Source organism: Carassius auratus, chromosome 34 (genome assembly GCF_003368295.1).
Source record: "Carassius auratus strain Wakin chromosome 34, ASM336829v1, whole genome shotgun sequence".
Lineage (NCBI taxonomy): Eukaryota > Metazoa > Chordata > Actinopteri > Cypriniformes > Cyprinidae > Carassius > Carassius auratus.
The window spans coordinates 15632060-15655461 of NC_039276.1; the positions used below are offsets into that span (position 1 = coordinate 15632060).

General features: G+C 36.2%; 1 protein-coding gene and 1 long non-coding RNA gene across 2 annotated transcripts; one reads left to right on the plus strand and one right to left on the minus strand.

Moving 5' to 3' along the window:
- Positions 1-2043: 2043 nt before the first annotated feature.
- LOC113053766 (uncharacterized) lies at positions 2044-2598 on the minus strand. Its single transcript, XR_003277303.1, has 2 exons — positions 2540-2598; positions 2044-2355 (listed from the first exon to the last, which is right to left on the minus strand). It is a non-coding gene; the product is annotated as an uncharacterized LOC113053766 (long non-coding RNA).
- Positions 2599-20192: 17594 nt separating this feature from the next.
- LOC113053767 (uncharacterized) lies at positions 20193-22486 on the plus strand. Its single transcript, XM_026219034.1, has 5 exons — positions 20193-20550; positions 20753-21061; positions 21191-21314; positions 21654-21702; positions 21809-22486. The coding sequence occupies exons 1-5, from the start codon at positions 20481-20483 to the stop codon at positions 21890-21892; spliced, it is 636 nt and encodes a 211-aa protein (XP_026074819.1). The 5' UTR covers positions 20193-20480; the 3' UTR covers positions 21893-22486.
- Positions 22487-23402: the final 916 nt, after the last annotated feature.

Sequence of the window (23402 nt, forward strand, 5' to 3'; positions counted from 1 at the left end):
TCTGGGAGTTGGTGCCCTATGCAGACTGCATACTCTGGGAGCTGCGGTACTGCATGTCAGACATCTATTCTTAAATGCTGTGAGTGAGAGGTGTATTTCTTGCAGTGTATTTTCACCAGGTTTTTTTTTTTTTGTTTTGTTTTTTTTGTCTTGTGTATGATCTGTACACATAAAGAGAATCTCATAGTAGCAGGCTGTGAAAGTCAGTTGCTCAACTTGTCACCCAGATACCTACACAGCTCCATCACATTTACCACATCGTGACTGTTCACTGGCTCCCAACAGCAGCTGCCTCTGCAAAACACAACAAATATGACACAAAGTTGTGAAATCACTTATTTAGATCTAAATAATAATGGTGTATTGTTATTAATCAATTACATGATCACTTGTGCATTTTCACAGCCCAGTAGATATTTTAACAGGAGCTGAAATGTCTGTTGTTTCTGTTTCATAATTTTTCTTTCTTTTTTTTTTTTTATCAGGTCTACAGTCACACAGTTTCATGAACTTTTCTTCTCAAGACAGCAGTGTGTGTGTCAGGGTAAAGAGTGTGTGGAAGGTGATTTACTGCAAAGAACTAATTACCAACTGTGTATGTGCAGAAATAATTTTAAACTCTTATATTTGACATATTGCTGTTGTGTTGTGAGTAGTATAGTCAGAACAGACTCCACAAGCTCTTGAGTTCTTACTGTCAGAAAACACAGGGTAGCGCCATAAACACTGAGCTCCAGTAATGCTGCATTTCAGGAGAGTCCTACTGAAAATTTCAAAACAACTTTCCTCATGAACACACACACATATTGTTTGACTTAACAGTAAATATATTACAGTCATTACAAATTAAAATGAATTCTTACATCATAAAATATCATTAACCTAATAAAAAACTGTCTTCCCCTGTTTTTGTGTCCATCTCCTTTTTAAACTGTTTCAAAGAAAAAAAAAAGGTAATCATCGTAACTAATATCAAAGTAACTGTGTGAAATTGTGATTGCCCTGTAGTTACTAATTCCCAAATTTACAAAACTGCAATCATAATGGGGTTCAGATGGATTGTATGCAACCAGGCCTGATTACTGCCAGCCGTGTTCAATTACGTCAACACTTGTAAAGAACATTTCAACAGCATGAAGTTGGTTTAAAGGTCATACCCAGTAGAGGATAACCTCACAGAATTCTTTTAAGAGCAGAGCAACGACTCATCCAGGAAGTCACAAAAGACCCACGCACAACATAGTAGGAACGGCAGGCCTCTCTCGCATCAGATGGCATCCATGGTGAGAAAAAAATTATAATAATACTAACACAGATAAATATACAGTAAAGTCTTGTCTATGTAGCTGCTGGATTCATTTAAGATGCTGGATCTTGCCCTCTTTACAATTAAATTATTACTATTTTTTTTTTTCTTTCAAACTTCTTACTCCAAGAATGCTATCACGTCTGCTATCTCTAGTGATGCTAACCAGGACAGATTTCATCTTAATAAATGTGCATAATGTTTTAATAAAAACTTGTACATGGTTTTTGTAATGTGTAACTGGCACTTTATAAAAGCAAAAGGCAGTGCTTTATTATGAATATAATTACTCCATTGTAATGCTGAACAACACCCTTCATTATTCACAATACTTTATGTGGTGTTTAGTGTTTGATGTAGGTCTAGATGCACTCATGTCAGCAAGTAAATATGAAAAAGTTCTCAGGATGTATGTGGGTGACGTCATGAACACCACACACCCTTAGAAGCAAGGGTTTCTCATGACAACATATTTGTGGCCACATCTTCTGCACATGACAATACAGTTTAGGGTGATCATATTTTAGTTTTCCAAAAAAAGAGCAGTGGACTGGGGTGTGGTTGGTTGGTGGTTAAAGTGCCCAAAGTAGAGCAATTACTGTAATCCCATAATACTATTATGCATACTGATCATAAATGCAGCTAAAAAGTTTCCTACTAGTGGCCCTCCTTAATAAAACTAAACATCTAGCACAGTTACACACACACACACACACAAAAAATATCAAACAAAGTTCTGCACAAACAGCAATATTTTATTATAACAACTGTTTTCATATGATGTGAGATCATTGCATGCATGTTTCCAATTTGCCATTCCTGCACTTGTTAAATTGATGTTTCTCTTGGAAAACAATTTGCAGCAGAAGCAAAAGAGGCTGTTGTTCTCAATTGAAGAAATCAGCCAACTTCTTGCCATCTTTTCACCACTTACTAATGTCTTCTTAAAATATTAGTGGTGGCAACTTCTCCCATTACTCTCATTCCTACGGAAAACAAAGCCAGGTGGCACTTTACTTGGTCCTCTGTGAACCAGCTCAGTCCGAATCCTGTGAGTCAGATGTGAGGGCCAGTGGGGCTCTATCAGACATTTCTATCAGACAGCATATTGGCATATTACTCAAAACACATAGCAGTGAAAAAACACAGTCCTACTCTTAAATTATCAGAAATATTAAAATTACATTAAATTGCAGTTGTCTTGTAGCCCACACACACACACGATATGCACACCTGAAAGCTCATGCTGGGTAGAAGTAGAGGCAAAGAGGTCTTCATCCTCAATATCAGATATTTGTGGAGACCTATGTGTAGCGGAGGAGGTGGTTGGCTCATCCTGACCAGTGGCAGAGGATGCTCCAAAATATTTTAGAAGTGCCCCTGAAATTGCAATTTAACTGCATTTGAAATCAAAAGACCATAGGATAATGTTTTATAAAGCTAAAACAGCCTAGGGTCAAATTGACTCAAAACATAATAGAAGGGTTACATAAACATGCTCTTACACACTAAATGTCTGTCATTACAAGCTATATCCTCCTAGACCCGGAAAATAAAAACATTTATTTATTTCATTTTTTTCCCCCATGTCATCACATTTTTTAGAGCATAGAAACAAATAGTAAAAAAAATACATTGAAAAATTATATTTTATTCACGTTATGCTATGGTCACTGGGACTCAGTTGTTTAAAAAAATAAAATGACTTTAAATTATATGTATAGGCAAAAACAAAAACTTTTTGGGTTTCAGGATATTTTTCAACCAAAATTTGTATATCAATCTAACTTTCATGGAGGTGCCATTAGGTTACTGCCTCAAATTACACACTTTTAGTTATGACTTGTAAAACTATACTTAGGAAACTATACTTAGCATACTGTGTAGCAAATAAAATGCCGTTGGTTATTTACAGGGCCTAATGTTAAACCAACTGATGGAAATGATAACTGAACTTTTAACAATTTTATTGCAAAGCACAATATTATAAATTAGATCTCGTGATTGAGTTGAAACCAAATTATTGTTGTATAAGCATAGCAAGCATCATAGCAAAAAGGTTAACAAAGAGTTATACCCACCACCAATTAACATTAGCCCTTCATTCATGAAATGGATACTGTAATCATACAGAGACAATAGTTGCATACCTTTATCTTTTGCTCGTTTCTCCTCTTCTTCTTTTCTTTTTTTTCGAAATTGGGCACCTGGCAATCAACAGATTTCCCATCCCCCCAACTGTCACTCAGGACTAGAAGTCAAGACTAAACCAATTCACCTTGATGACCGCATAATCGTTTTGTATTACCTAGTTTCATTTGCAGGAACTATGGGCCTGTATTATAACATTATGAATGAAATGTGCGTTATTTGGAAGAAAGTCGAGGTGTGTGACTGACTTTAGCCTATTATTAATTATATTACTAGTGTGGATCCCCTGTCCCCGTCCACCCCCGCCCTGTCCGTTCCATTTGAGAGAGACCCAGAGGTGAAAGGCTTGTTCGACTTAACGCAGCTCTGCGCAAACCGATCGTCGGCCGACTTGAAGCAGTGCATGCTGGTTAGAAATTTTGTCCGACTTGATACAGCGCTGACGCCACGTGACTGTGACGTGTGCCGTCAAAGTACCACGAGAGCGATTCGAGAGTAGCCGGAGAACTCAGCCAGCGCAGCTTCTGAAGAGCGGCTGCACAGGTTCTGATGACGACACAACTGATCCACGATTGGCTGAATTCACTGATGACACAGATGACGTGCGTTTCAAGTTTATTGCTAGTCGACTTCAGTTTCAGAAATTCTCATATGGACTTTTAAAAGAGTTCAATACGTTTTTATGTCGTCTTCATCTTATAAATCATATTTATTAAATATTGTTTCACTGTATTTATTTTATTGTTAATATAAAGTTTGTGTATGTTTATTTTGCATGACTTTCTTTTTTATACAGACCTTTTAACAGGATTCAGCAGCATAGCCTATTCAAATGAGCATTTTTAATAACTAAAATGTTAATCTTAAAAATATACAATCTAATGTGGTCATAAATGTATGCTCCTATACAAATTATACATAATACATTATGTTCCTCCATTTGTTTGTTTTCTTCATATTCTTATTATATTATTATATTCTTCATATAGTTTATTTTGCTGTGTTTATACTTCACTTGCATCTGGTTAGCAAACTGCTAACAACTTGCTGTAACTTCAACTTAACAACTTGACAACATTCTGTTCACTTTCAAATAGTTGGTCTAAATCACAATATAAATCCAACAGAATTGTGCTTTTCTGTATATGAAAATCAGTGGTGTTATGTTTAAAATGTTAAAAAGAGCTCAGCTGGAGTGTACTGTAAATCTTGTTGCTGAAACCTTCTTAAAAAACACATACCCACCAGGGATTTTTTTTTAGGTTACTTTTATCATTTTGTATTAGCAGAAACACCATACTGCTAAAGTATATATTCAATATGTTATCTTGTTTTGGAAGACACCCTTCCAAAACACCACTTATACACGCATCTTAAACGCGATCAAGTAAGCAAACGCCACGTGATCTGCCATGACTGACGTAATTGCAGCAAACTACGGGAGCCACAACGTGTCCGGCTTCATATCTCCGTTTGCAGCTCCTCCCCACCTGCACGCGGCTACTCTCGCCGATCTGTTGCATCCAGCCGCAGTCGATGTCGAACACACCTGAAATGTCGCACTCGCCTCTCGCCCCACTCCCTTACACTTCTCTCACAACACAAAACTTCAGTGGATATTTTCAGCAAGCAGGGGCGCCGGCAGCTGCAGGGAGCGCCAATTTGCCAATTCCACACACAGTGAAATGATATAAATGACGAAAAACCACTTCGCGACACAGAGGATTTTTTGTTTATCTGCTCGTGCTGCCGCACCCAATGTGTCGGTTCGCCCGTGCCTAAAACCGCTACTGAGAGCACTCACATGGAATATATATATATATATAATATTTTTTTTTTGGTCTAATTGATATAGTAGGTATGTAATTTTCCAATTCCATGGGGGAAAAAACCCAGTAAGATTTGACTGATCACGGTTTGAGAGGAGAGATGGCTGACAGATCATGCTGGAGGATTTGCTGCTTAAAAGATCCTGAGCTCATTAACAAATATCTGATCTTCCCAGTAACACCGATCCCTATACACAAAGTTTGCAGTTTGTGTAGTTCATCAACTCAAGGGTGGGGGGTTTCAGTTTTCAATAAAAAAAGAAAAAAAGTGACGCCATTCCCAGATCCGCGCTCACGACAGCTAGCACCTCATGTTTGCGGCTGAGTGCAATTGATCATATATGGACAACTATGCCTGTAAAAAGACATCGCAATCAGGCAATCTTTGTTTTTGTTTTTTTGTTTTAAGATGCAAACAAAGGCCATGCATAGCTTTCAGGTACATTCATAATCCTGTAAAACGTTTTTGGCTGTTTGCGTTAACGTGCTTTAATGTCAGTAACTTGTGTATGATCTGTAACAGTTGCTCAACTTGTCACCCCCCACAGCTCCATCACATTTACCACATCATGACTGTTCACTTGGCTCCAACAGCAGCTGTCACTTGCAAAACACAACAAATATCACACAAAGTTTGAAATCACTTATTTACATCTAAGTAATAATGGTGTAATTTTTATTAATCAATTATATGATCACTTTTGCACTACACAGCCCAAAAGATATTTGAACAGGAGCTGAAATGTCTGTTTCATCGTTTGTTTTCATCAGGTCTACAGTCACACAGTTTCATGAACTTTTCTTCTCAAGACAGCAGAGTGTGTCTGAAAAGATCTGACAGGGTAAAGATTGTGTGGAAGGTGATTTACTGCAAAGACCTAATTACCAGTGCCGGTGAAAAGACATCGCAATCCGCCGCCAAGAAAAAAAAAAGGATGCAAACAAAGCCCATCCGTTACTTTTTTTCTGTGAAACTTTTTTGGCTGTTGGTATTGTTTTAACGTGTGTTAAAGGGGTCATATGATCCTCCTAGAAAAAGAACATCATTATGTCTAATGAAATTTTTGTGTTTGTGGTTTAAGGTAAACAAAAAAATAATAATAATAATAATAATAATATTTTCCACATACTGTACATTATTGTTTCTTCTCTACTCCCCGCCTTCTGAAACTCATTTATCTGAAAAGAAAGGTGTTCCGTGATTGGCCAGCTATCCAGTGCCTTTTGATTGGCTAAATACCTCAAGCATGGGACAGAAATGTTACACCTCTTGACGTATTGTGAAGCCTTGTCCGGCCGGAGCAACGAGGCCAAAGTGCAAAACCAATTATAAATGCGATGTAAACATGATTTCTAGTCGTGTTTTCTTTTGGAAGGATAAAAGACAGTAGTTTCGCCACGGGCAGCTTGAATGAGCAGTGGCGGGCAGTTTGAGAACAGTGCGGCAGGTGAATTCTACGAAGGAGCGTACCTTGATCAGGGCCGCTGCTGGCCAAATGGGTGCCCTAAGCAGGATTGTATTGTTGTGCCCCCCTTCCTCAAATATAATGATGGGGGAAAGAAACTACTATATGGGTGAAAATAGAACTTTAATCAAATAAAAAAGTAAATTCATAAATTGTATTATTTACAAATTACAATTGTCGCTCTCAACATTTACCTATGGCTATAACTTTATTATGACTCTAATTTATTTTATAGTCTCAAGCATTCAGAAATCATGCAAAAGGAAATTAAGCAGTTTTACCATGATAAAACCACAATTTATTTTTGTAAGTGTTCTGATATGCACGTTTTTTGTTGAATAAATTAGGCTGTGTCATCTATAGCAAAAAGGTGGCCAAAAATGAAAGATTAAGTGAATATTTGAATTAAATGTTTGGTCAGTAGCCTAAACAAGCATTTGATTGTCCTGTAAGTATAACAGCAGCAATTACATTTATGCATTTATTAGACGCTTTTATCCAAAGCGACTTACATTGTATTCAGGTTAACAATTTTTTGTTCCCTGGAATTTGAGCCCCCAACCTTGCACTAGCGAACTAGCTTTATTATATAACTACATGGCATTTGGCTCCCTTTTCAGGCATTTGTAATAACATGTACATGAATTGTTTATTTTGTATTTGCCTACATTATGTATTTTAACAGTATTATTATTAAACAATCATTATTGCCATTATTGTTTTTATATATAATGCTTGGCTTAGGCCTGTTTTTATAGCAACAACAACAACAAATATTACAGTATATTAATACTTCTTTGTAAATTATTATTTGAAGTTACAAAACCATGGTTAATTTGCAGCTACCATGGCTACAAGAGCGATGATTTGTGGTGTTATTGTTAAACCATGCATAATCTTCGTAAGGGAACCTGAAAAAAAAAGACTTTCAAAAGAATGTGCCTGAAAGTGATAAACAGGCCTCGTTTTTACCTAAATTATTTATAATTTATTTTAATATATATTAAGAATGTATAAGGTGTGCATTGTAGCTGACACCTTAATGAACACATTACAATTGTTTTATGACTGCAAGTCTTTCTCCTCAAATGCTACTGAGCTTCAAAAAAAAAATTAAGCCCATGTGAAAAAGTAGCATAATTTACATATAATTTACAGTTTATTTTAATAAATTTCAAACATTCAATTCAATTGTGCATTATAGCTGACTCCTAGATTAACAATTACAGTTGTTTTATGACTGTAAGTCATTCTTCTTAAATGCTACTGACGTCCCTAAATTTGAGACTCTCGAACATCCAACTTTCTTTAGTTTTCTTTTCTCTGTGCAGGATTGCTGATGTCCTTTACCCGAGCATAGATGTCCATCCATCAATTATGAATATTCAGCCGCAAACATGAGGAGCACAGATGGGAGAATGGCACATATTTTTTTGTGTGTGTGTGTTTTTTTTCTTTTTGAGCAACTGGGATGGTGCCTCCTCTGGGAGTTGGTGCCCTATGCAGACTGCATACTCTGGGAGCTGCGGTACTGCATGTCAGACATCTATTCTTAAATGCTGTGAGTGAGAGGTGTATTTCTTGCAGTGTATTTTCACCAGGTTTTTTTTTGTTTTGTTTTGTTTTTTTGTCTTGTGTATGATCTGTACACATAAAGAGAATCTCATAGTAGCAGGCTGTGAAAGTCAGTTGCTCAACTTGTCACCCAGACACCTACACAGCTCCATCACATTTACCACATCGTGACTGTTCACTGGCTCCCAACAGCAGCTGCCTCTGCAAAACACAACAAATATGACACAAAGTTGTGAAATCACTTATTTAGATCTAAATAATAATGGTGTATTGTTATTAATCAATTACATGATCACTTGTGCATTTTCACAGCCCAGTAGATATTTTAACAGGAGCTGAAATGTCTGTTGTTTCTGTTTCATAATTTTTCTTTCTTTTTTTTTTTTTATCAGGTCTACAGTCACACAGTTTCATGAACTTTTCTTCTCAAGACAGCAGTGTGTGTGTCAGGGTAAAGAGTGTGTGGAAGGTGATTTACTGCAAAGAACTAATTACCAACTGTGTATGTGCAGAAATAATTTTAAACTCTTATATTTGACATATTGCTGTTGTGTTGTGAGTAGTATAGTCAGAACAGACTCCACAAGCTCTTGAGTTCTTACTGTCAGAAAACACAGGGTAGCGCCATAAACACTGAGCTCCAGTAATGCTGCATTTCAGGAGAGTCCTACTGAAAATTTCAAAACAACTTTCCTCATGAACACACACACATATTGTTTGACTTAACAGTAAATATATTACAGTCATTACAAATTAAAATGAATTCTTACATCATAAAATATCATTAACCTGATAAAAAACTGTCTTCCCCTGTTTTTGTGTCCATCTCCTTTTTAAACTGTTTCAAGAAAAAAAAAAGGTAATCATCGTGACTAATATCAAAGTAACTGTGTGAAATTGTGATTGCCCTGTAGTTACTAATTCCCACATTTACAAAACTGCAATCATAATGGGGTTCAGATGGATTGTATGCAACCAGGCCTGATTACTGCCAGCCGTGTTCAATTACGTCAACACTTGTAAAGAACATTTCAACAGCATGAAGTTGGTTTAAAGGTCATACCCAGTAGAGGATAACCTCACAGAATTCTTTTAAGAGCAGAGCAACGACTCATCCAGGAAGTCACAAAAGACCCACGCACAACATAGTAGGAACGGCAGGCCTCTCTCGCATCAGATGGCATCCATGGTGAGAAAAAAATTATAATAATACTAACACAGATAAATATACAGTAAAGTCTTGTCTATGTAGCTGCTGGATTCATTTAAGATGCTGGATCATGCCTCAAGCATTGTAAACTTGCCCTCTTTACAATTAAATTATTACTATTTTTTTTTTTTTTTTCAAACTTCTTACTCCAAGAATGCTATCACGTCTGCTATCTCTAGTGATGCTAACCAGGACCGATTTCATCTTAATAAATGTGCATAATGTTTTAATAAAAACTTGTACATGGTTTTTGTAATGTGTAACTGGCACTTTATAAAAGCAAAAGGCAGTGCTTTATTATGAATATAATTACTCCATTGTAATGCTGAACAACACCCTTCATTATTCACAATACTTTATGTGGTGTTTAGTGTTTGATGTAGGTCTAGATGCACTCATGTCAGCCAGTAAATGTGAAAAAGTTCTCAGGATGTATGTGGGTGACGTCATGAACACCACACACCCTTAGAAGCAAGGGTTTCTCATGACAACATATTTGTGCCCACATCTTCTGCACATGACAATACAGTTTAGGGTGATCATATTTTAGTTTTCCAAAAAAAGAGCAGTGGACTGGGGTGTGGTTGGTTGGTGGTTAAAGTGCCCAAAGTAGAGCAATTACTGTAATCCCATAATACTATTATGCATACTGCTCATAAATGCAGCTAAAAAGTTTCCTACTAGTGGCCCTCCTTAATAAAACTAAACATCTAGCACAGTTACACACACACACACACAAAAAATATCAAACAAAGTTCTGCACAAACAGCAATATTTTATTATAACAACTGTTTTCATATGATGTGAGATCATTGCATGCATGTTTCCAATTTGCCATTCCTGCACTTGTTAAATTGATGTTTCTCTTGGAAAACAATTTGCAGCAGAAGCAAAAGAGGCTGTTGTTCTCAATTGAAGAAATCAGCCAACTTCTTGCCATCTTTTCACCACTTACTAATGTCTTCTTAAAATATTAGTGGTGGCAACTTCTCCCATTACTCTCATTCCTACGGAAAACAAAGCCAGGTGGCACTTTACTTGGTCCTCTGTGAACCAGCTCAGTCCGAATCCTGTGAGTCAGATGTGAGGGCCAGTGGGGCTCTATCAGACATTTCTATCAGACAGCATATTGGCATATTACTCAAAACACATAGCAGTGAAAAAACACAGTCCTACTCTTAAATTATCAGAAATATTAAAATTACATTAAATTGCAGTTGTCTTGTAGCCCACACACACACACGATATGCACACCTGAAAGCTCATGCTGGGTAGAAGTAGAGGCAGAGAGGTCTTCATCCTCAATATCAGATATTTGTGGAGACCTATGTGTAGCGGAGGAGGTGGTTGGCTCATCCTGACCAGTGGCAGAGGATGCTCCAAAATATTTTAGAAGTGCCCCTGAAATTGCAATTTAACTGCATTTGAAATCAAAAGACCATAGGATAATGTTTTATAAAGCTAAAACAGCCTAGGGTCAAATTGACTCAAAACATAATAGAAGGGTTACATAAACATGCTCTTACACACTAAATGTCTGTCATTACAAGCTATATCCTCCTAGACCCGGAAAATAAAAACATTTATTTATTTCATTTTTTTTCCCCCATGTCATCACATTTTTTAGAGCATAGAAACAAATAGTAAAAAAAATACATTGAAAAATTATATTTTATTCACGTTATGCTATGGTCACTGGGACTCAGTTGTTTAAAAAAATAAAATGACTTTAAATTATATGTATAGGCAAAAACAAAAACTTTTTGGGTTTCAGGATATTTTTCAACCAAAATTTGTATATCAATCTAACTTTCATGGAGGTGCCATTAGGTTACTACCTCAAATTACACACTTTTAGTTATGACTTGTAAAACTATACTTAGGAAACTATACTTAGCATACTGTGTAGCAAATAAAATGCCGTTGGTTATTTACAGGGCCTAATGTTAAACCAACTGATGGAAATGATAACTGAACTTTTAACAATTTTATTGCAAAGCACAATATTATAAATTAGATCTCGTGATTGAGTTGAAACCAAATTATTGTTGTATAAGCATAGCAAGCATCCTAGCAAAAAGGTTAACAAAGAGTTATACCCACCACCAATTAACATTAGCCCTTCATTCATGAAATGGATACTGTAATCATACAGAGACAATAGTTGCATACCTTTATCTTTTGCTCGTTTCTCCTCTTCTTCTTTTCTTTTTTTTCGAAATTGGGCACCTGGCAATCAACAGATTTCCCATCCCCCCAACTGTCACTCAGGACCAGAAGAAAGGTGTTCCGTGATTGGCCAGCTATCCAGTGCCTTTTGATTGGCTAAATACCTCAAGCATGGGACAGAAATGTTACACCTCTTGACATATTGTGAAGCCTTGTCCGGCCGGAGCAACGAGGCCAAAATGCAAAACCAATTATAAATGCGATGTAAACATGATTTCTAGTCGTGTTTTCTTTTGGAAGGATAAAAGACAGTAGTTTCGCCACGGGCAGCTTGAATGAGCAGTGGCGGGCAGTTTGAGAACAGTGCGGCAGGTGAATTCTACGAAGGAGCGTACCTTGATCATGCAGCAACCACATGTGAGGACCCTGGGCTGGACGCTACATCATCCACTGTGAAAGCTGATTCGGCGATCCACAGTGCAAAGTTGATGTATTTCCTCAGCGAACAGTACGGATCAGCCCCAGGCATGATGAAGCGGATCTCATCCTCTTTTGGAAGGCCAAACATAGTAGATATGTGGGTGTGTGTTAGAATGAGCTGTTTTAGTGGGGCGTTGACGAATGTTAACTTTTATAAAGAATATATCTTTGGATTTGAGACTTTAGTCTTTGCAACTTCACAGATCTTCTTTATTCACCAAGAGCTTGTAACACTACGAAGAACGCTCCTGCGTTTCCCCCGAGGTGTGTGCAACTATTCCTCCATCCTGGTCACCCCTACTGGCTGTACTGAGCAAGTCCATATCAAATCCAGCATGATTTAACATGAATTAGCCATGTAGCCAGCATTAATTAACTACATTACTAGCATTATCAAGCATGAATTATGATGATAACAAGAATTGTCATGAATTACCATGTTGCTAGCACGACTGAACATGAATAAGCATGATGCTAACAGAATTTAACATGAATTAACATGTTGCTAGCATGATTCGACATTTATTAACATGATAACGGTTAGCACAATGCTAGCATGGTTATATGCTTACATGATCTTAACATGATTAAGCATGAATTAGACACGTTGTTAAAATGAATTAGCTATGTTGCTAACATTTTTTAGCATTAATTATCATGATTGAAAACATGATTTAGCATGAATTGGCATGTTGTTTATTAAGTTAAATTCATAAACACATTTCATTACACCAAATACAAAAACAAAACAAAAAATACATACTTTTATAGCAACATCATATGACCCCTTTAAAAAAAAAAAAAAAAAAAAAAAAAAGAGATGCCCGTGCTATTTAATTAATCCGACTGCTGTAGCCTATATCCCGTTTTGTCAGGATACATGCACGGAAAGCGAGGTAAGGGAGTTCAAACACAACTTTATTTTTCTAAGTAAATAGAGTGCAAGGTGAGTTTTCTGTGAATTCAAGATAATATGCTGTGAAGCTAGATCACTCGGTTCAGAACAAACAGCATGAAAGTCCAGTAACTTCAGGAATGTTGCCATCTCACAGTCTTGGATTACTTAATTGCTTTCTTTCGGTCTCATGTGACCGGCAGCAATCGGCTTGGATGGAAAATTAGTGAGCTCAGGCGAACTCTGGACCACGGACATTAGGAAACAGATCTGGACACAGCAGAACAGCAACACAAAGATTAGAGATATACAGATTAGTATATTACGTCAGGATTTCTCAGAGGAATCGGGGACAACGGGTTAAGGTCAGTTCCTGTTGGAGGCTTTACAACATCTGAATTTACTGAGGGATTTTTATGTGTTGATTGATGAAGCAGTTGATATAGAACAGGTGCAGGTGATTAGTAATCTGGAGAGAGTGATCTCTGTGTGGTGGATGGTACTGAGCTTGATTGGTCCCTGACAAGTTTAGGCTTGTTCTCCCTTTATTTTTAATTTTTGTATATTCTGTGTGAATAACAGCTTGGTAAATCTGTTGGCGATCAAATATTCAATATCTTTACTCAATATAACCATAGACAGTAAAAGAAATGGACACAGCGACCCCATTGGATTCGACGGAGACAAGTGAAGTCAATTAGAAGTACGCACTTCCTGGGGGTTGGGCGTACTGCGCAGACTCAAACTGAGCTTGATGACGTAGATGTCACGTGAGCAACCTGTGTCTTCTAATCGCTGTGCTAAGAGAAATCTGAATCACCCACCGAATCTTCCAGAGAAGGCGAGCGTGAACAGGAGCACATTTTGGTAAGTATTCTGATTAATTATCTCCCTTGATTTTATGCCTCCACGTCCCCCCGATAGCCTCATAAACAGTAAAAGTTTGCCTGCGAGATTCTCCTCCTGTCCATACAGTAATTTCTCTACTGTGCGACAGAGAGTCACTGGTTAGGATGCAATCGTTAACCTATTTTTTACAAAAACTGCTTCTATGGCACCATAACATAAGATACAAGGTAATGGAGCCTTTATAAATTTTCATGTTTCTTTAGAAATAATGAATGGACAAATGGATTCTTTAAAGTTATTCGCTGTCAAAGTGACGCCAAAATGAATGGGAGTCAGTGGAATGCTAACAGCAGGTGGGGGTCCGCTAGCCAATGGCGGCGCCCAGGGATGCTTCAAAAAAATATATGAAACCCTGCCCCCCGATTATAACTACTTGGTACATTATCTGCACAGCAGGAGATGTTCAAGGGAGGCTAGCCTCCTCTACAAGGTTTCTTTTCTCAAAACTCCTCAGCACTGAAAGTGAACAATTTATGCTGATTGGCAATATTTATTTTATTTTAGTTTTTATTTAAAAAAAAAAAAAAAAAAAAAAACAACGCAGTGGATGTAATTGCATCAACAGATTCGGCACACTTGTGATAGAAAATCGCCGCTTTCCAACTTAGTAACATGTTCTGTTATGACAGCTGTGAAATTACAAACAAAAAATACACATTCTGAGACATGAACTGAAATTAATTGTGAATTTTATGAACATCAAATCATCCTCCTCCCATTTTCACCTAAACATTTTTAGGAAGCTGTCCCCCGACAAGCCACCACTGAGATACATTATAAAGTTTGGCTAAGAATAATAATATTAAGTTGATAAGTAAGTTGGCTTTTTCAAGACAATTTAATTATTTAGATGTGCATGGTCATGTGTGAATGCAAATATATAACAAATAGCTGCTGTTTAATTTTCAAATTAAACTGTATTCTTCTAACCCAAACATATAAATACATACTTGATTAGTTACACCAATACTTGTACTTCTACTACTACACATAGGTTGCTTTTCTTAGTGAATACAAACTTCCATGACACTTCATTTCTAGATTCTGACAGGCATTATTGAAAGTGTGTAATTGTTATAATATGCTTGATATGCATTCATATTATTATTATTATTATCATTATTATTATTTTATTTAAACTGTTATGTTTCAAAGGGTATTAAACTGTGCAACACTGTGGCATATGACACTTCTGCTCTGTGGTTGAGGTGTAAAATAGTTTCCAGTTATCTTCTTATACTATCATAGAATAACTAGGCCACTGTTGTTGTGCTTTTGTTCCATAACATAATTTGGGTTTATTGTTTTTCACAAGTCAGTGAATGTATCATATATTTTATAAACTTTGCAATCACACAAATCAGTAGTTTAGCGCCAACTTTGCACCTGCCCAATATTCAGAGTTAAAACAACTGTAAGCATTAAATAATAATAATAATAATAATAATAATAATAAACTTTAAACTTGAAAATAAGCTTAAATTGCATTAAGGCCCTTCATGCTACTTTTGCTATCTGTAGCTATCAGATGTTGGCTAAACAGCAAACATCTGGTCCATATTGCAGCTTATTCAGGCCATTATTCCATACACACCAAGCTGATGTTGGGGGCTTTTTGACCAGTTGGGTATGTTGTTTTGGCTTTCATCGATGCCGGTGCTGTTGGTAAGAGAGAGATCTCTGATAGGCTGTTCAGCTTTGTAAATCAGCACACAAGAAGAAAAACAAAAGTGACAAAGCAAGCAAACAATGATGACAAGCGGGCACAAAAAAAGGTGCTAATACATTGAAAAACGTCTTCACCTTTTCAGAGCATTCCAATATGTGAATATTTTAAAAACAAAATGGCCATATGCAGCCAAATAGGTTAAGGTCAATAGATCATGATTCATATTCAAAATGGTAAGCTAGTTCTGCTTTATGGTTTGTATATTCACATTATTAGTTTAAATTCCCTTTTTTAATGACAAATACAGACTACTGTCATCTGCTGTTGTGGAAAGCTTTTATCTCTCACTCTGGCACAGAATTTACAAAGAAGTTTGTTGGCTATTGGCTATAGATTCTGTGGTGTGTTCAAACACAATTTTTTTTTCCCCAGCAAAGCTGACATGAACCAACACCACCATATACTTTTATCACCACAAGTTCATTGATATCAATTTAGTGTGCACCAATTTTAGTTTTCTATACTGTGTGATATGAACACAGTCCATTGGCAGATACAATGTTGTTCCCAGCAGTTTCAAAAATAATCAGATGTGCACTTTACTAAGCCAATCAGAAAAGAGTTTAGACTGAGAAATTGCTTTTCAGTATTGTATGCAATAGGTGATCAGCAAAAGGACTGAGTGGTTTGGAAAGCAGATGCTTATGCTTCTCTGGTCTAGTGTTTATGTGTAAATGTTGTCTAATTGCACTTTCCTTTCCTTTCCTTTTCCTTTTCCTTTTCTTGTCACATGACAAAAGTTTATACTTTCAGAATAGTATTACTATAATCAGTGTACTATAGTTCAGTTCCAGCAAAGCTGTTTCAGTGGAACATGATTGAGTGGAACAATCAGAATTTAGGCCTAATAAAGTCAATTTCTGTTTCTCTCTGTGGATTTAGGTCAACAGCTTCACGATTGCAAGATGATTGGTGCCATGATAACTTTCCAGACGGCTGTTTTTATGTATTTTATAAGTCGATAATATTTACTTCATGAACATAGGGTCTCACAAAGTTTACCTACAGTCTCAGACCCCATGCCCACTAAGCACCCATAGTCTGACTCATATGAAACTGCTGTCAAAATGCTGTCTAAAAAATCTGTCTAGCTGGCTTCTATGTAATTTCCAACAGTCTGGGTGAACTTGGAAATTTAGTTGTGTTTATAAGGTACTGAGGATGCACTGTATTTGCTAAATGTCAGTGACAAACATTTTTAAATAGCCTTCATGCACAGTTTTGTAAGAAACACTTTAAGCAAATTACAGACAAACACTGTATTCTGCTTTACTTCTGTTTATGAAATACTCCTGTTTACTTTTGGAATAACAGACATGGTTATCACAATGTTTCTTTGCTGTTTTGTCTGCAACAGATTGTGAATGACGCTGCTGTGTGATTGTTGCTCCACTGCATTCTATTACTGTGACTAACTACTTGTGATAAACCCACCCCCATAGCTTTCTATAAAAACAAAACAAACTCTGACTTTTTGGTCGCTTTACACATTGATTAGACCGACACTTCCTCTGTAGGTCGTCAGATCTTCACCAAAATAAGCTGCAGTGTTTTATGGTTTCAGTGTGAACCAGACAAATTAAAGATTCTATCAGGAGCATGGTTAAAACACAAATAGACGAGTTCCACAGAAAGGCTCAAGACACAGGATGTTATAATTCAAGTCTTAGTGCCACGAGTCTGAAACAAGTCCACCAACTAACAGCATTGAACAGCTTTCAACATTAGAACAAAAGAACAATTGACAATTCCAAAGGAGATTGTCAATTTTGGGGGTAGTAAGCAAGATTGATTGTCAAAGAGATGCACAACATGAACATCACATATAAATATGATCACAATCTCTTTGGATTGACCCCACCTTCTTTGACACGCAATTTGTATTTTTTATTTCACTTTGTTCCTCATTCAGCTCTGGCTGAAAGGGCAGGTCTCACTATGCGTTGCAAAGTCTTTCGGCAGGATGCGTTACAGGTGCCATACCACACAGTGATGCCGCTCGTCAGGATGCTCTCGATGGTGCCTCTGTAGAAGGTTTACATGATGGGGGGCGGGGCTCTAGCTCTTCTCAGTTTGCTGAGGAAAATAGAGATGCTGTTGTGATTTCTTGGCCAGTGCTGCTGTGTTTTCAGTCCAGGAGAGGTCCTCTGTGATGTGCACACCCAGGAACTTGGGGCTGCTCTCTCCACAGTCGCACCATTGATGGTCAGAGGAACATGCTGAGTTTGTGCTCTCCTGAAGTCAAGTCTCCTTCATCTTCTCCATGTTCAGAGAGAGATTGTTGTCACTGCAGTAAATGCATACTCATAAATGCATACACACAGGTGTGTGTGTGCCATTCAGGTTGAGTAGTTGGGCACACATAACTAAAAGATGATGGAAGAAGAAGTATATATTGTCTTTTAGTTCTCTAGCACCAAGTTTGTTTGGGAGGAGGCCATCTAGTTTAATCTGTTGTCTATGGCCCCAGAAAAAAACTAAAATTGTCGATGAAATTGACTCCTTTTAAACTGCGGATTCTCTGTAGCCATGTGTTCAGCCGCTGAAAACATATTTGTTCCCCTTGCTGGGAGTGGTCCACTGATGAACGACTTAACATTAAGTCTTCAAACTGTTTCATAGCGTTAACTGAAGTCTTTCTTAAGGAGTTCTGACTGCCTCTTCCGAATATCAATCTTCCTCACATGGATGATGATTCGATTTGCAGTCTTGTGCTTTGTCCAAATTTTCAGAAGTTCCTTGTTCAGATCAGAAATGGTTGTTTGAGGAAAGCAGCATATACGTAGTTGTAGTCCTGCTACTGATGTTTCTGATAGTCACCCACTATTAGTCATCTATGAAATGCTGGTGTTTTGTTCAGTGCATGCGCTCGCTGACTGAATTCTGCTTAACAATTCTGCTTGAATGTCTGTGCATAGGCCTACCCTCATGTGCTCCTGCTGATGATGACACATTGTGGTGTTTTAAAATAAACTTGAACTAAAAAAATCTATAGTAGAAGACAGGAGAAGCAATTAGAAGATATCTGTTGTGTTTAATAGCTCATTAACAGAACCAAAAGTCTTTCAGTCATAAGCCCAGCTCTTGCATCTCATGTTGTAGCCTAGTGGTTTTTGTTCTATTCGCTTCATGTCTGCTTCTTCTAGTACACTTAGCCAGGCGGAAAACCATACAACGGTCTTCTCATGTTTTCTTTCAACAGCTATGACCAGTGGAATTTATTCACCACATTGCATCATTTACCTACAAACCTGGTCGTTTTACAGATCCTTCCATTTTCACACAGAAAGCTATTTTAACCAAGTAAATTCTTAGTATAGTCACAGCTAAAGTGGTTTTGTTAAGCTTTAATGCTTTATTGCAATTTATATTTTTTACTTTTTTTTTTTTTTTTTTTTTTTAATTTTCATTCATATGTTATATTGCTATACTACTTCATACGAATCCTTTCCACTGGACAACACAAACCCTGTTGTTACACAGAAAACATAACTAACTACATGGGATATGCTCAGTGATATAGTGTAAAGGTGTTTTGCATCATATCATAAGCATCCAGAACTGGAACCATCCTTTTTATAATTAGTTTTAAAGTGTGGTGATCTTTGAATTCTCACATATCTTTTTCATTTTTACCCACACTGAAGAAGTCCAGTAGAATGCTGAACATGGTCATCATTATAAGTGCTTCAAAAGTGCTTAAGTATTTAAAATAAAGAGTCAAGTCCTTTAGTGAAAAGAACATAAAAAATTAGCTCTAGCTCAATGAGCTTTAGCATCGGTCTGAAAATGTTTCTATGGTACGGAGGTCCTAGAATACAGGAAATGTGTGGGTTATGAGGCTTGTCTCACAACTCATCAAAGAAGCTGTTTTAACACACATTACTGAGTGGCTTAATTTAAATGAAAAATTAATCTTGCCATCAAAATAACAAATTAATTTAAATTAATTGTGCATTTGAATTTTGGGGGCATGTGCACCATACAGACCATACAGTTTAAAATGCTACACTGTGCCATAATTCATACAAGACCTCAAACACAAAACCACATGTTTATAGCATTGAGACCTTACAAAAAATATAGCAATGACAAATGATTATACAAATAGTTTGTGGAAAGTTGACATTATGTGCAAACTCCATCTAAAGCATGTCAAACTTAATTTTTATTATTGTTATTATTATTATTATTTGTTAATTTGTTATATATATATATATATATATATATATATATATATATATATATATATATATATATATATATATATATATATATATATATATAATAATAATAATAATAATAATAATAATAATAATAATAATAATTTATCATGCCATAAGACTATTTAAAATTAGTGACTAAAAAACTATAATGAAGGCTTAAAAATATTGGGAAAACTGATTATATGTCATAGAACCTAAAACATACTCTTACTTTTTGTATACTTTTATTTAAATGTATATGCATTTGCTACTTAAAATCTTCATGTTAGTGAAAATAAGTATAAATATTGTTATGGATATTATGAAAATTCCAAACGTGAATATTTTTATTGATATTCCTCATAGGTTGTCAAAGAGCAGCTGTAATAATCTTTATCTTAAACAGTTTCACACTCTGATCATCACGTTGTTCTCTTGAGCTCAGTGGTTCTCAGTTGTGTCCCACTCTCACATAACCACTTCCCCTCGTTCCTGTCTGCAGACTCAGTCAGTTTGATCAGAAGTGCTTGAAATGTTGAAGGGAGAGTAAGCGGTCATGAAGGTTTTTCAAAACAGGATCCTGCGTCTGAATTTGTGTTTCATCCTTACTTTACTGACAAATGCAGGTATGTTGTAACATTGTTTTTTTTGTCATTGTTTGGTTCTGTGTTGGGTGATTTTCCTTGTGTCTGCCAGTGGTGAGTAAGGACATGAGTAGCAGGTGTGTCTCATGAGCTTTTGCATGAGCGTTTTTACACGTGTGTCTTACCATCTGATGAAGTATAACTATAAACCTGCAGTGATTGTGATTTTCTGTCTTTTCTTCAGATTATTCCAAATCCAATCAAGAGCCAATGATTAAGCAGCACATCAACAAAACAGTGTTTGCAGGGGAAACAGTTACACTTCACTGCAACAAAACCAAATTAGATGACGATTTCACATGGAAACTGAACAGCTTCGTTATTTTTAGACAGGTCTCTGAAGGAAACAGAACAATGAGAAACTTCAGCTCAGACAGGATTCACATTGACCCAGCAGCTCCAAGAGAATTAACAATACATCAAATACAAGCGTCCAATGCAGGAAACTACAGCTGTTATCCAGCAGCAATAAGATGGACATTAACAATAACAGGTTATTACTTGATTTCATTTATTTTTTCTATGAACCAAAGTGCTTTTATTATAGAAAAACTATTATAGGAACTAGTTAGAGAGGTGGTTGACTGTTATCGTCCGTGTTTGAAACTTTTGTATTTTCTAGAAAACACAACCAGAGCAGAATCACTCAAACAAATGCCACTGTATATCATCATCATCATCATCATCTCATGTTCTGGAGTCATATTGATCTGTCTGATCATCACCATCAGCATCTACATTCACAGGTGAGATACATTATCACATAAAGAAGAAATTAGATTGTTTATTGATTCCAGGGTTCATTTGTTTTAATTGAGAAGGTACATGAAATATTGCCTTGATGTGTGCTTGTAAAATTTATCACATATTCATCAGTATACATATTTCTAATTCTCCTGTTTTATTGATTTTTTTTCTTTGCTAATTTAAAATAAATCAAAGATGAAATTGACAAATAGAGAGATGTAAAACTGAGAACATATATCAGTATTTGTGTTAGTATCATTAAACATTTCACAAATGTGACAACAGGCCATTTTCAATCATGAACGCAGAAAACAACATGTGATATGTTCTATTTAAAGGAGCTGTAAAAACAATAAGCAGAGTCAGAGAGAAATGGGACAGGACTTTGTGAGTTTTCACTTTACTTGAATAACTTGCATATTTATTAATTATTTCATACAAACAATATTTTTTTTTAATCTTTGTGCATTTGACTTTAATTTCTTCACTTCAGTCACAGGCAGCAGCCCGAGGAAGGATACAGACTCAAAACAGTCGGTACTTTGAAAAATACAACTCGGTGTATGGACAAGTGTGAATATTTTATTTTATTTTATTTTTCAGAAAAAGTCTGAAATCCTATCTACCTTTGATACCTTTGTTATGTGAATACTCAACTTAACTGAGTAAAATACAGTCAAACTGAAAGTTTGTTAAAGTCAGCATTACAACAGTCAGGGGATAATTGTATAAAATGATGTAAAATGTGATAAATGCAACAGTGAATGAAGAAGCTCTAATGTAAATATTTGCATTTTTTTTACATATGTAATCATACATTTCTAATCATACATCATCTGATTTGAATGGCCCGTATAATGAAAAACATTAGAAGAACCATATTTCACGTTAAACAGATTGTTTTTGAAAACCTGTAAATGAAATAAAGCTGCTCTTAATTGTCATTGATGACTGGAGTGTGTTTTAGGCCTATCATTCAATTGTATACTTTTTTTTTTTTTTAATTAAAAACATTTTCAATGAGTGGTAAACTAATAGCCTAATTTGTATTATTCTCACAACACATCATACGGTGATGCACTCTGAAATTATTGCAACACACTGGGTCTCATTCATGAAACATTCGTAAATATACGAGTAAATATCTGAGTGATTTGCGCGTAAAGAGAACTTCCCGAAAACTCTTCTCCTGATTCACAAAAACTTTGTAAACGTCAGATGTGATAGTGAAATGTGTGTGTGTGTTAATGAATTCCAATCAGTCGTAAATGGGACGCGCGTGCACACTCACTCTCAATTACCATAGATCCCTCCCATTAAATCCGACTGACAACTATATATGAGCATCATATTATGACACCAAACGAAGGATTTCAACATGTCTTCTCAAAAGCGACTGAAAAACAAACATTTCTCAGCTGCAGAAATTGAAGTTTTATTATCAGAAGTTCATTCAAAACGCCATTTAATTTTCAAGCGTACATAGTGGCGTATCAGGTCCTAAAAAAGGAAGTTTGGCAGCATACTACAGATCCTATTACTGGCTCTCATAATAAAAGTTAAAAGAAAAACCGTTTGTAATTAATATATATAATATTTTTTCAAAATGCTGTGTAAATATGTACCCGATTAAGGTGAATTAAAATGCAGCCGTATTAATGAGCAAAACGTTCAGACGTTAAACGCCCTATTTACGCGTGGCTGGGAGCAGGTGTAGATTTCTTTCGTACCAACTAACATTTGGAAAATACGAACGATGAATCCGAAAATTTACGCCAAAACCACTTTACACGCGATTTACACAAAAATTCGTTCTGCTCGTGTATCATGAATGAGACCCATTGTTATTTAATAACAAAAGTAAATAATAATAATAATAATAATAATAATAGGCCTAATAGTAAGAAGAATGTAACAGGCCTACATTAATTGGAAATGCTAAATCCTTTTAATATTGCCAATTTTTGATGTTTTGTTTTGACAATATCTCTGGCTATCATCGACACATGATAACATGCATTTCAGCTTGGGGAGGTTATCACATGCACACCACCCCACTGTGTGGAAATAGCTGTATGAACTGTCAA